At 40.7% G+C, this 14,059-nt stretch overlaps 1 protein-coding gene across 1 annotated transcript in view; it reads left to right on the top strand.

The window, feature by feature from the left end:
* LOC306918766 (cyclic AMP-responsive element-binding protein 3-like protein 3-B) overlaps nt 1-11,415 on the top strand; it is a gene marked incomplete at both ends in the record, with an annotated part of 22,304 nt that extends 10,889 nt beyond the window's left edge. The window contains 3 exons of the mRNA XM_079531630.1: nt 1,529-1,597; nt 8,336-8,414; nt 11,319-11,415. Coding sequence (XP_079387756.1) covers nt 1,529-1,597; nt 8,336-8,414; nt 11,319-11,415 — 245 coding nt within the window. The remainder of the gene's footprint in view (nt 1-1,528; nt 1,598-8,335; nt 8,415-11,318) is intronic.
* Between the last annotated feature and the right edge of the window lie 2,644 nt (nt 11,416-14,059).

The raw sequence follows: 14,059 nt of genomic DNA, 5'->3' as shown, positions 1-14,059 counted from the left end.
GGGGCAGAGGCCGAGAGGGAAAAACTATCAGCACACCTTAACCCATTTTGGGCGGGAACCCCTTTTGGTGTTAGCATTATGTTATGCTTTAGCTATTGAAAAATAGCAGATCTACAAGCTCATAGCGCGCCACCGAGTGGCGCGCTACGAGCTTGTAGGTCTGCTATTTTTGAAAAATCGAAGAACGACTGACATAGAAACATAGCTTTTTCAGAAAACTGTCAGGATGTAGAAGACATTTTCAGAATCTGATCTCAAAATGGGTTAAATCAAGAGCACTTCACACCAAGGACCAAGTCAACAACCTTGGTGTTATCTTTGACAGTGACCTGAACATGGAGGCACATGATCAGAAACACCACAAAAATATCCTTCTACCATCTGAGAAACATTTCATGTCAAGGACCCCAAAAATGATATGTAATTGTCCGCCGACCCCCATCTGAAAATATGTCGTTCCAGGGACACCCCCAGAAGCAAAGATTTGAGTTAAAAAACTGAAACTCTGAAAGAATATATATTCAAAGATTTGAGGCACATTTTCACGATTTTTCAAAAATAGCAGCTTGTAGATCTGCTATTTTCCAATAGCTAAAGTATAACATGATGCTTAAAGTATAACATGATGCTTAAAGTATAACATAATGCTTAAAGTATAACATGATGCTTAAAGTATAACATAATGCTTAAAGTATAACATAATGCTTAAAGTATAACATAATGCTTAAAGTATAACATAATGCTTAAAGTATAACATAATGCTTAAAGTATAACATAATGCTTAAAACGGTTTATTTAACACGTTTAGGACGGGAACGCATCGGTTTTGCCTGAGCTTATAACCACTTTCCTCCATTACTTAAAACTTATAGCCGTTGAAAAATAGCAGATCTACAAGCTCATAGGTGCCGCGCTACGAGCTTGTAGATCTGCTATTTTAGAAAAATCGCTAAAATGTGTGCAAATCTTTGAATGTATATCCTTTCCCAGTGAACGCTTTTAATCTCAAAACTTCTTTTGAGATCTCAACATATTTTGAGATTGGGGTCGACGGCCAATTACGTATAATTCTGGGGGTCCTTGACATGAAATAGTTTGAGAACGACTGTCGTAGAAACAAACTGTAGGTTTTTCAGAAAATTGTCATGACTTTGAAGACATTTTGTAGAATCTGTCTTCTAAAAATGACTGTGCCGTGTCAAGGAGGATCAACCCCCGAAATAGAAACGATTTGCCGTCACAGGAACACTCCAGGTACCAACAGTAGTCGTTGTTCAGACAGGAACACTCCAGGTACCAACAGGAACACTGCAGGTACCAACAGTAGTCGTTGTGCAGACAGGTGTCACTTCACACGTTTTAGAAACGTATAAAACAGACCTTTTGAAACTGGCCGAAGTGACAGGAATCACCTTAATGTCACTGTCACAGAGAATTGATATAGGAATGACCTCAATGTTACTGTCATAGAGAAAATGTTGGAAGAACATTTTGACGTCTGTCTGTCTGTCTGTCTGTCTGTCTGCAGGATGTCTGCGTGCAGTGCACACAACCTTGAGCTGCAGAGGAAGGTTCAGCAGTTGGAGCAAAACAACACGTGAGTCTGGTTATTATTGAACTACATTACCCAGCTTATTGAACTACATTACCCAGCTTATTGAACTACATTACCCAGCGTATTGAACTACAATACCCAGCTTATTAAACTACAATACCCAGTTTATTAAACTACAATACCCAGCTTATTAAACTACAATATACTGAGTCAGGTTATTAAACTACAATACCCAGCTTATTAAACTACAACATACTGAGTCAGGTTATTAAACTACAATACCCTGCATTCACGGGTTAGTAAACTACAATATACTGAGTATGGTTAATATTAAACTACAATACCCTGCATTCACTGGGGGTTATTAAACTACAATATACTGAGTCAGGTTATTATTAAACTACAATACCCTGCATTCACTGGGGGTTATTAAACTACAATATACTGAGTCAGGTTATTATTAAACTACAATACCCTGCATTCACTGGGGGTTATTAAACTACAATATACTGAGTCAGGTTATTATTAAACTACAATACCCTGCATTCACTGGGGGTTATTAAACTACAATGCAGGTGGTCGCCAGCTAAAAGACGGAGAGTTGGTATAACCAAATGGACCCTTTATTAGATCTTTAACTCTAACTAACTTAAACCACTGTAGTACTGTAGAATTAACTTAAACCACTGTAGTACTGTAGAATTAACTTAAACCACTGTAGTACTGTAGAATTAACTTAAACCACTGTAGTACTGTAGAATTAACTTAAACCACTGTAGTACTGTAGAATTAACTTAAACCACTGTAGTACTGTAGAATTAACTTAAACCACTGTAGTACTGTAGAATTAACTTAAACCACTGTAGTACTGTAGAATTAACTTAAACCACTGTAGTACTGTAGAATTAGAGTATGGGAAAAAGACGTTGTGACGACCGTTTTCCTCTCAAGGGAAATTGAGACATATTAGAGATTAGAGTCAGAACTGATTCGTACGCAGTTGCGCGCTGACGTCACCCTGCGATGCGTTCGCCGTGGGCTTGTACATCTGCTATGTCACGCCTTTATAGGATAAATCGCACCAAAATGTTGCACCAAAACTGCCTTAAAAATAATGTCGATGTCCTCAAAAGTATAGTACTGAAAAACGTGCGTGCGTGCGTGCGACAGGATGAGGGATATGCAGGTGTTTTAAGGCAGCGCTCAAGGTGACATTGCCGTCATTCCTGTTAAGGTTGTCTCCGTGTTGTGAGTGAATCACAGACACAATAATCCATGGAGAATGACGCCATGCCGTGCGTGCGTGCGTGCGTGCGTGCGTGCCTCTGTTAGTCACATATATGAAATGCAATTCAGTCGGAGTGAAAAGCAGGACAAAACAAATCCTTCAGCGCTGTGAGAACGGTTTCCCACGGAGCGGAGTCATGGATATATGAATATGATAATAGTTGTTCACTGCATGGTGTTTTTAAACTAATATTAAACTACGTATAGAAAAGGTGGCCTAGAAAACAGTCCAACTATACAAGCTCAAGACGTGTTGTTAATAATTGGTAATAATTAAATAATAATTGGTGCTTTTACATAGCGCTGTTAACCAAAGCGCTTTAACATAGATTGTGCATTACATTCAAAACACATTTACACACATTCATACACCTTTACATAGATTGTGCATTATGTTCACCCATTATCACACACATTCACACACCTTTACATACATTTTACCTTACATTATTTATCACACATATTCACACACCTTCACATATAATAGATTGTGCATTGCATTTTGGGCAGCTGTGGCTCAGGAGTTAGAGCAGGTCATCCAATGATCCCTGGGTCGGCGGTTCGAATCCCGGCTCCTCCTCCTGTCCACATGTCGAAGTGTGCTTGGGCAAGACACTGAACCCTACATTGCCTCCAATGAGTTGGTCGGTGTGAGCTCGCCACCATTGGTGTGTGAATGTGGGAAGTGAGGACGCTGGCGTCGACTGTTCGCCGCTTCACCTCCCAATGTATGAATGAATTAACCATTGTAAAGCGCTTTGAGCACTTGGAAAAGCGCTATAAAAATGCAATTCATCATTCACACACATTACACACCATTGTGCATTATATTCATCCATTCACACAACGATGCCGGAGGAAACAATGCAAGGCAGAAACCTGCATATCGGGAGCAGGAATCTATTGTATGATTGAACACAATGTTTATATCTGTATAGTTTTATGAGTTTCCATGAAGCCACGCAGCTTGACGGCAGAATGTATAGTTTTATGAGTGAGTCCATGAAGCAACGCAGCTTGACAGCAGAAGGTAGTTTTATGAGTGAGTCCATGAAGCAACGCAGCTTGACAGCAGAAGGTAGTTTTATGAGTGAGTGAATCCATATTCCCTGGTTTGACAGCAGTGTTGATTTTGACAGCAATTTTAGATTTTAGTTTCAGTCGTAGTCTCTTGAATAGTTTTCATTTAGACTAAATCTATAGTTGATTTCGTCGACTAAAATGTGTTTTGGCGGGCCTTGATGCCGTTGTAATGACTGATTTTACACTGATTTTACACTTATACAAATAGCAGATCTACAAGCTCACAACGCGTCGCAGCGCGACGTGTTGTGAGCTTGTAGATCTGCTATTTTCAGCAAGCAAACCAAGTGTAAAATGACTTATACTGGATTTCTTGTCCACTAGTCCCTTCCTAACATACAGTAGGTAGTTAGTCTATTTTTTTTTATTGGTTGACGATATTGTCAAATAATATTAGTCTTAGTTTTTGTCATCATAGCTTAGTTTTCATTTCGTTTTCGTCAGTGCAAAAAAGGTAGTCTGTCTTTTTTTTTTACAGTGTATTATTTTACCCTTTTCACAACAATTACCAAATTGGGCTTCCAAAATAAAGTTTCACTAAGCTAAGCATCTGTCGATCCTGTTGATTTTCCTTTAGCTAATTATTTACCTTTCAAAGTAAAGGCTGATTGTTACAGGTGGTGGCCATTCGTCCGCAGAGACGTGTGGGAGTACGTTACGAGGTGCCACGTTTGTCAGCAGGGCAGGCCAGGTAACTGTAAGCCGTCCGTGATGTTACAGTCTACTCAGGGAGACCGGGCAGGGCAAGGCCTTGGGGTCGACCCGACGGGGCCAATCTCGAGAGGTGGAGAAGGAAACGCCATGCTGCTGGTCACCGTCGACTACAACAACAGGTGGACCATGGTCAAAAAACTTCAACGAAGGGTGGGTGTCTCTCAGGCCAGAAGAGCCAAATATGATAAAACCTGGCAGAGCGATGCGCAGTTCCAGCCAGACACTTTGGTCTGGGCGAGAACACCTCCACTCTTCAAAGCAGCGGAAGCATACTCGTCCAAGCTAGTGCCCCCGAAGTGGTTAGGTTCAGCTATAGGACGAGTCTGATAGACCCTTTTAATGTACCTTGTGAAATGGAAAGAATGTTAAAGTGGACATATTTTAATGTGGTCAACCTCAACCCCTCCTTTGGGAGGACTTGGGGAAATTAGCTTCCAGCTGGGGGGGGGGGGGACTGTGACAAAATGCACATTATGCCAATATGTATCTGCTTGCCTATGCATGTTTTTGTATACGAGTGATATAAGTACATGTGAATCCCTGTGAAGTGACTTTGAAGTCGATATGAACATTTCTATTTCATGTGGGAGGTACTGGGTCTGATTGTGCAGGTTAATTGGGTGATTGATGCCACACTCTACTCTACAAATAGAGGGTGTGGTGCACGGGGGAGGGGCAGAACAAACACCCTGTGTACTAGTGAACAGGTGAAAGAAGAGGAGATCTCCCTGGTGCCAGCGTTGCTTTAGTGACAAAGTGAAATACTAAAGAGTAAGCTGCAGCCAGAAACAAGAACTATTTGACCCCTGTGGAAGAGGACCGCATCCTCTACTGCTGCAGGGTTTCAAGCGCTGGATGTTTTCATGAGTTGCCGGTTAAAGTGTGTGGAATCCATTGGAGTCGCTGCTGCCGGTGAGACACATCCAAGTGACCTGTTCTTGTGGATTACAATTAAGGGGTACCCCGAATGTTCTTTGGACCGTTGCCGTTTGGACCAAAGGAACTATGCTACAGACATTGGGACTTGGTTGGGTGAGAGGGGATTATTGAGATAACAGTTTGATTCGTTTTGTTTATATAGGGAAAGATAGGGACAGCCCGTTTGTGCATCAATTGTATTTTGTTTTCCATTTGCCTTAACAATAATTACCTTTGTGGGGCTTCAAAATAAAGTTTCACTAAGCTAAGCACCTGTCGATCCTGTTGATTTTCCTTTAGCTAATTATTTACCTTTCAAAGTAAAGGCTGATTGTTACAGGTGGTGGCCCATACGGGGATCACAGGTGCAAATGTGAATTTTGGAAGCCCAATTTGGTAATTGTTGTGAAAAGGGTAAAATAATACACTGTAAAAAAAAAATCTGACGCCAAACCAAAAAATATACACTGTAAACAATGGAGCGATGTGAGGGCACTAGTATTACAGTTGTGTTGGCCTTTATTAAGAGCAAGCTGCAAACCCTCGAAGACCAGGTGCAGTGCATGCAGGGGGAGTTTGAAAACGCAATGGAGAGTACTTTTAATAGGGAAGAGAGCATAAGGGGGTACGTAGATCGCAGAATGAGGGAGATGGAAACTCTCATCGACAACTCTGTTGAACAATTAAAGAAAAAGTGTTTGAGGGTAGATGAGAGATGGAACGAGAAGGTGTCGGAAATAAAAATGGCCGGTACCGATACTCTACCTAACCCTCACGGTCGCCCCCCCGGCAGGCCTACTCCCTGTTGTCAGGCCTCCAACGGCCTGCCCTCCAGCACCAAGAAGGCTGAATCGCAATGTAGGGACAAGGGGCCCAAGAACGTACCAGGGGGAGGAGCTTGGGTCGCACCCGCGTACGTCAAACTGGTGCAGCATGTCAACGGGAAGTTGCCACCATCGAGAGTCGGTGGTGGTGCCACCCTAGGGCCACGGGGCCAAGGTGACCCACCTGAGGTGGAATGCCTGTCCCAGAAGTGGCCGGCAGAGGTAACTCTGTGTGGCCTAAACGAGGCTCAGCATGCGGATCCTAAGCTCGGAGGTCTACTGGGAGATCTAGTCCAGTCCGACCCACGAACCTGTCGCGGTAGGTATGAGGAGGTCCAGGGAATCCTATATCGGAGGCGGCCGACCAGAGGCGCTGGACGGAAGTTTCGGGTGGTGGTGCCAGAAAGCCTGATCCTCTGTTTCCTGGAACACTTCCACGACCGCCGGACGAGGGGTCATCCAGGTAGACTAAAGACTCTCCTTCGGATCCTCGAGGTGGCCTGGTGGCCATCAGTCCGCAGAGACGTGTGGGAGTACGTTACGAGGTGCCACGTTTGTCAGCAGGGCAGGCCAGGTAACTGTAAGCCGTCCGTGATGTTACAGTCTACTCAGGGAGACCGGGCAGGGCAAGGCCTTGGGGTCGACCCGACGGGGCCAATCTCGAGAGGTGGAGAAGGAAACGCCATGCTGCTGGTCACCGTCGACTACAACAACAGGTGGACCATGGTCAAAAAACTTCAACGAAGGGTGGGTGTCTCTCAGGCCAGAAGAGCCAAATATGATAAAACCTGGCAGAGCGATGCGCAGTTCCAGCCAGACACTTTGGTCTGGGCGAGAACACCTCCACTCTTCAAAGCAGCGGAAGCATACTCGTCCAAGCTAGTGCCCCCGAAGTGGTTAGGTTCAGCTATAGGACGAGTCTGATAGACCCTTTTAATGTACCTTGTGAAATGGAAAGAATGTTAAAGTGGACATATTTTAATGTGGTCAACCTCAACCCCTCCTTTGGGAGGACTTGGGGAAATTAGCTTCCAGCTGGGGGGGGGGGGGACTGTGACAAAATGCACATTATGCCAATATGTATCTGCTTGCCTATGCATGTTTTTGTATACGAGTGATATAAGTACATGTGAATCCCTGTGAAGTGACTTTGAAGTCGATATGAACATTTCTATTTCATGTGGGAGGTACTGGGTCTGATTGTGCAGGTTAATTGGGTGATTGATGCCACACTCTACTCTACAAATAGAGGGTGTGGTGCACGGGGGAGGGGCAGAACAAACACCCTGTGTACTAGTGAACAGGTGAAAGAAGAGGAGATCTCCCTGGTGCCAGCGTTGCTTTAGTGACAAAGTGAAATACTAAAGAGTAAGCTGCAGCCAGAAACAAGAACTATTTGACCCCTGTGGAAGAGGACCGCATCCTCTACTGCTGCAGGGTTTCAAGCGCTGGATGTTTTCATGAGTTGCCGGTTAAAGTGTGTGGAATCCATTGGAGTCGCTGCTGCCGGTGAGACACATCCAAGTGACCTGTTCTTGTGGATTACATAAGGGGTACCCCGAATGTTCTTTGGACCGTTGCCGTTTGGACCAAAGGAACTATGCTACAGACATTGGGACTTGGTTGGGTGAGAGGGGATTATTGAGATAACAGTTTGATTCGTTTTGTTTATATAGGGAAAGATAGGGACAGCCCGTTTGTGCATCAATTGTATTTTGTTTTCCATTTGCCTTAACAATAATTACCTTTGTGGGGCTTCAAAATAAAGTTTCACTAAGCTAAGCACCTGTCGATCCTGTTGATTTTCCTTTAGCTAATTATTTACCTTTCAAAGTAAAGGCTGATTGTTACAGTCTGACGAACATTTTTCGTCGTAGATTTCAGTCGACAGAAACAAAAAAAACCTTTCAGTTATTTGTGTGCGTTTGTGTTTTTCTTTTTTCCCATGATGCAGTTCACTGCTGGAGCAGCTGAGCCGCATGCAGGCGCTGCTCTCCAATGGCAAAACACCGCAGAAAGGAACCTGTATCCTGGTAAAAATACTCTATATATACCTATACACAGAAAGGAACCTGTATCCTGGTAAAAATACTCTATATATACCTATACACAGAAAGGAACCTGTATCCTGGTAAAAATACTCTATATATACCTATACACAGAAAGGAACCTGTATCCTGGTAAAAATACTCTATATATACCTATACACAGAAAGGAACCTGTATCCTGGTAAAAATACTCTATATATACCTCTACACAGAAAGGAACCTGTATCCTGGTAAAAATACTCTATATATACCTATACACAGAAAGGAACCTGTATCCTGGTAAAAATACTCTATATATACCTATACACAGAAAGGAACCTGTATCCTGGTAAAAATACTCTATATATACCTAAACACAGAAAGGAACCTGTATCCTGGTAAAACTACTCTATATATACCTATACACAGAAAGGAACCTGTATCCTGGTAAAAATACTCTATATATACCTATACACAGAAAGGGACCTGTATCCTGGTAAAAATACTCTATATATACCTATACACAGAAAGGAACCTGTATCCTGGTAAAAATACTCTATATATACCTATACACAGAAAGGGACCTGTATCCTGGTAAAAATACTCTATATATACCTATACGCAGAAAGGGACCTGTATCCTGGTAAAAATACTCTATATATACCTATACGCAGAAAGGAACCTGTATCCTGGTAAAAATACTCTATATATACCTATACGCAGAAAGGAACCTGTATCCTGGTAAAAATACTCTATATATACCTATACACAGAAAGGAACCTGTATCCTGGTAAAAATACTCTATATATACCTATACACAGAAAGGAACCTGTATCCTGGTAAAAATACTCTATATATACCTATACACAGAAAGGAACCTGTATCCTGGTAAAAATACTCTATATATACCTATACACAGAAAGGAACCTGTATCCTGGTAAAAATACTCTATATATACCTCTACACAGAAAGGAACCTGTATCCTGGTAAAAATACTCTATATATACCTATACACAGAAAGGAACCTGTATCCTGGTAAAAATACTCTATATATACCTATACACAGAAAGGAACCTGTATCCTGGTAAAAATACTCTATATATACCTAAACACAGAAAGGAACCTGTATCCTGGTAAAACTACTCTATATATACCTATACACAGAAAGGAACCTGTATCCTGGTAAAAATACTCTATATATACCTATACACAGAAAGGGACCTGTATCCTGGTAAAAATACTCTATATATACCTATACACAGAAAGGAACCTGTATCCTGGTAAAAATACTCTATATATACCTATACACAGAAAGGGACCTGTATCCTGGTAAAAATACTCTATATATACCTATACGCAGAAAGGGACCTGTATCCTGGTAAAAATACTCTATATATACCTATACGCAGAAAGGAACCTGTATCCTGGTAAAAATACTCTATATATACCTATACGCAGAAAGGAACCTGTATCCTGGTAAAAATACTCTATATATACCTATACGCAGAAAGGAACCTGTATCCTGGTAAAAATACTCTATATATACCTATACACAGAAAGGAACCTGTATCCTGGTAAAAATACTCTATATATACCTATACACAGAAAGGAACCTGTATCCTGGTAAAAATACTCTATATATACCTATACACAGAAAGGAACCTGTATCCTGGTAAAAATACTCTATATATACCTATACACAGAAAGGAACCTGTATCCTGGTAAAAAATACTCTATATATACCTATACACAGAAAGGAACCTGTATCCTGGTAAAAATACTCTATATATACCTATACACAGAAAGGAACCTGTATCCTGGTAAAAATACTCTATATATACCTATACGCAGAAAGGAACCTGTATCCTGGTAAAAATACTCTATATATACCTATACACAGAAAGGAACCTGTATCCTGGTAAAAATACTCTCTATATACCTATACACAGAAAGGAACCTGTATCCTGGTAAAAATACTCTATATATACCTATACGCAGAAAGGAACCTGTATCCTGGTAAAAATACTCTATATATACCTATACACAGAAAGGAACCTGTATCCTGGTAAAAATACTCTCTATATACCTATACACAGAAAGGAACCTGTATCCTGGTAAAAAATACTCTATATATACCTATACACAGAAAGGAACCTGTATCCTGGTAAAAATACTCTATATATACCTATACGCAGAAAGGAACCTGTATCCTGGTAAAAATACTCTATATATACCTATACGCAGAAAGGAACCTGTATCCTGGTAAAAATACTCTATATATACCTATACGCAGAAAGGAACCTGTATCCTGGTAAAAATACTCTATATATACCTATACGCAGAAAGGAACCTGTATCCTGGTAAAAATACTCTATATATACCTATACACAGAAAGGAACCTGTATCCTGGTAAAAATACTCTCTATATACCTATACACAGAAAGGAACCTGTATCCTGGTAAAAATACTCTATATATACCTATACACAGAAAGGAACCTGTATCCTGGTAAAAAATACTCTATATATACATCTATACACAGAAAGGAACCTGTATCCTGGTAAAAATACTCTATATATACCTATACACAGAAAGGAACCTGTATCCTGGTAAAAAATACTCTATATATACATCTATACACAGAAAGGAACCTGTATCCTGGTAAAAAATACTCTATATATACCTATACACAGAAAGGAACCTGTATCCTGGTAAAAATACTCTATATATACCTATACACAGAAAGGAACCTGTATCTTGGTAGAAATACTCTATATATATACACATCTATATGCAGAAAGGAACCTGTATCCTGGTAAAAAATACTCTATATACACATCTATACGCAGAAAGGAACCTGTATCCTGGTAAAAATACTCTATATAGACTTTTTTTCTCTCTCTCTCTCCAGGTTCTGCTGTTGTCTCTCTCCCTCCTGCTCTCTCCCAGTCTCCAACCAGATCCGTACAGCCAGCAGGCCAGCCAGGGACAGTACAGCGAGACCAAGGGTTAGTGCACGACCGCACGCACGCCCGCACGCACGCACGCACGCACGCACGCACGCACGCACGCACGCACGCACGCACGCACGCACGCACGCACGCACGCACGCACGCTCGCACGCACGCACACACGCACCCACGCACGCACGCACCCACGCACCCACGCTACAGCTGCACTCATTGACCGCCACTAAATCCTGCGACGCTGTCGGCTACCACCACCATAGACTCTCGTTCTATTTCAATTGGATAAATAGTTCGCGAAAATCAGCTAAAGCTAACGTGATCATCGTCTATTTAAGAGTCTTCAGAAACATGAATATTTTACGTTTTAAGATTTTCGATGGGGGACGACGACATTTTGGATGATAATTTGGGGACCCCCCCAAAATAATTTGGCGACCCCTCGAGGGGTCGCGACCCACGGGTTGAGAACCCCTGTTTTAAGCATTGTTATACTTTAGTTATTGAAAAATAGCAGATCTACAAGCTCATAGCGCGCCACCGAGTGTAGGTCTGCTATTTTTGAAAAATCTTGAAAATGTGGTGCAAATTTGGAATATATATGTTTTTAACTCAAATCTTTGCTTCTAGGGGGGTTCCTGGAATAACATATTTTTAGATGGGGTTCTCTTGCATACATTTTCTGGGTTCCTTGACATGAAATATTGAGCACCACTGATATAGAAACATATGTATTTCAGAAAACCTTTAGAAGGCATTTTTTTAATTTCGACGTCAGGCCTAAATGGGTTAATCTCCATCCTGAGCGTCGAGCGTTACTATTTGATAGGACGGAGACCTCCGTTAACGGCACTCAGGGTGTTAAGTCTTTAAGCACTTTGATGTTGTCTGTTTAAAGACACAGTAGTTATGGCTCCAGGCGACACATTCTGAACATAGTTAATGTTCAGCAACTACAGACTAAAGACAATACATATTTATATATAATTAATGTAGTTAATGTTCAGCAACTACAGACTAAAGACAATACATATTTATATATAATTAATGTAGTTAATGTTCAGCAACTACAGACTAAAGACAATACATATTTATATATCATTAATGTAGTTAATGATGTTCAGCAACTACAGACTAAAGACAATACATATTTATATATAATTAATGTAGTTAATGATGTTCAGCAACTACAGACTAAAGACAATACATATTTATATATAATTAATGTAGTTAATGTTCAGCAACTACAGACTAAAGACAATACATATTTATATATCATTAATGTAGTTAATGATGTTCAGCAACTACAGACTAAAGACAATACATATTTATATATAATTAATGTAGTTAATGTTCAGCAACTACAGACTAAAGACAATACATATTTATATATCATTAACGTAGTTAATGATGTTCAGCAACTACAGACTAAAGACAATACATATTTATATATAATTAATGTAGTTAATGTTGTTCAGCAACTACAGACTAAAGACAATACATATTTATATATCATTAATGTAGTTAATGTTGTTCAGCAACTACAGACTAAAGACAATACATATTTATATATAATTAATGTAGTTAATGTTGTTCAGCAACTACAGACTAAAGACAATACATATTTATATATAATTAATGTAGTTAATGTTGTTCAGCAACTACAGACTAAAGACAATACATATTTATATATAATTAATGTAGTAATGATGTTCAGCAACTACAGACTAAAGACAATACATATGTATATATAATTAATGTAGTTAATGTTGTTCAGCACGCACGCATGACCACGCACACGCACACACACACACACACACACACACACACACACACACACACACACACACACACACACACACACACACACACACACACACACACACTTAACATCTTTATTTGCATTCACATTTTACAAGAAATTTCTTGAACACAAACAATAGTGGATGTGCAAACTTGGGAGAAAAAAAAGCTCTACAACAAGTGCTTCAGGATACAGATCACGGGTACAGAAAGCATCGCCTTCTCCATATATGGCGACTGCCAATTATTGCAGACACTGAACAGAATTTTGCCGATGCCTTAGCTCTTGGCTTGGGCATGCCTGCAATCTGCAGGCCCTTCACGACTGATTTATGGACATTACCGAGGCTTCGTAAAGTAGTTTACATCTGTAGCCAAGTTGTATAATAGCATCCTTAAGACGCTGGTACCTAAGCACCTTGGTAAGGAATGCCTCTTCCAGACTGTGGTCAAATGTACATGCCACTTCCAAAATGGTCACTTCTCTACTGTCCTCATCAACAACAACAATATTTGGTGTATTAGCTGTGACATCTGAAAAGGCATCATTTTCATTATTGTGCATGAACATGGCAGTTGAAACACGTGAGTGCTTACACTCACTCACTCTCACTCTCACACTCACACACACACACACACACACACACACACACACACACACACACACACACACACACACACACACACACACACACACACACACACACACACACACACACACACACACACACACACACACACACACACACTTCATCCATTCAACAGGAGAGCATTCGAGGACTCTAAGGACACTGCAGGTGCAGTTGTTTAAGGTTACATTCAGAGAATAATGATGGCAGAATACCTCAAGGTGCATTTAAGGTCACGGTCACAACATCAAGTA

The sequence above is a fragment of the Electrona antarctica genome, assembly GCF_951216825.1.
Source record: "Electrona antarctica genome assembly, contig: scaffold_168, whole genome shotgun sequence".
NCBI classification, from domain to species: Eukaryota; Metazoa; Chordata; class Actinopteri; order Myctophiformes; family Myctophidae; genus Electrona; species Electrona antarctica.
Note: the sequence above shows the minus strand (reverse complement) of the source record. Positions and strands in the feature narration are given on the sequence as shown.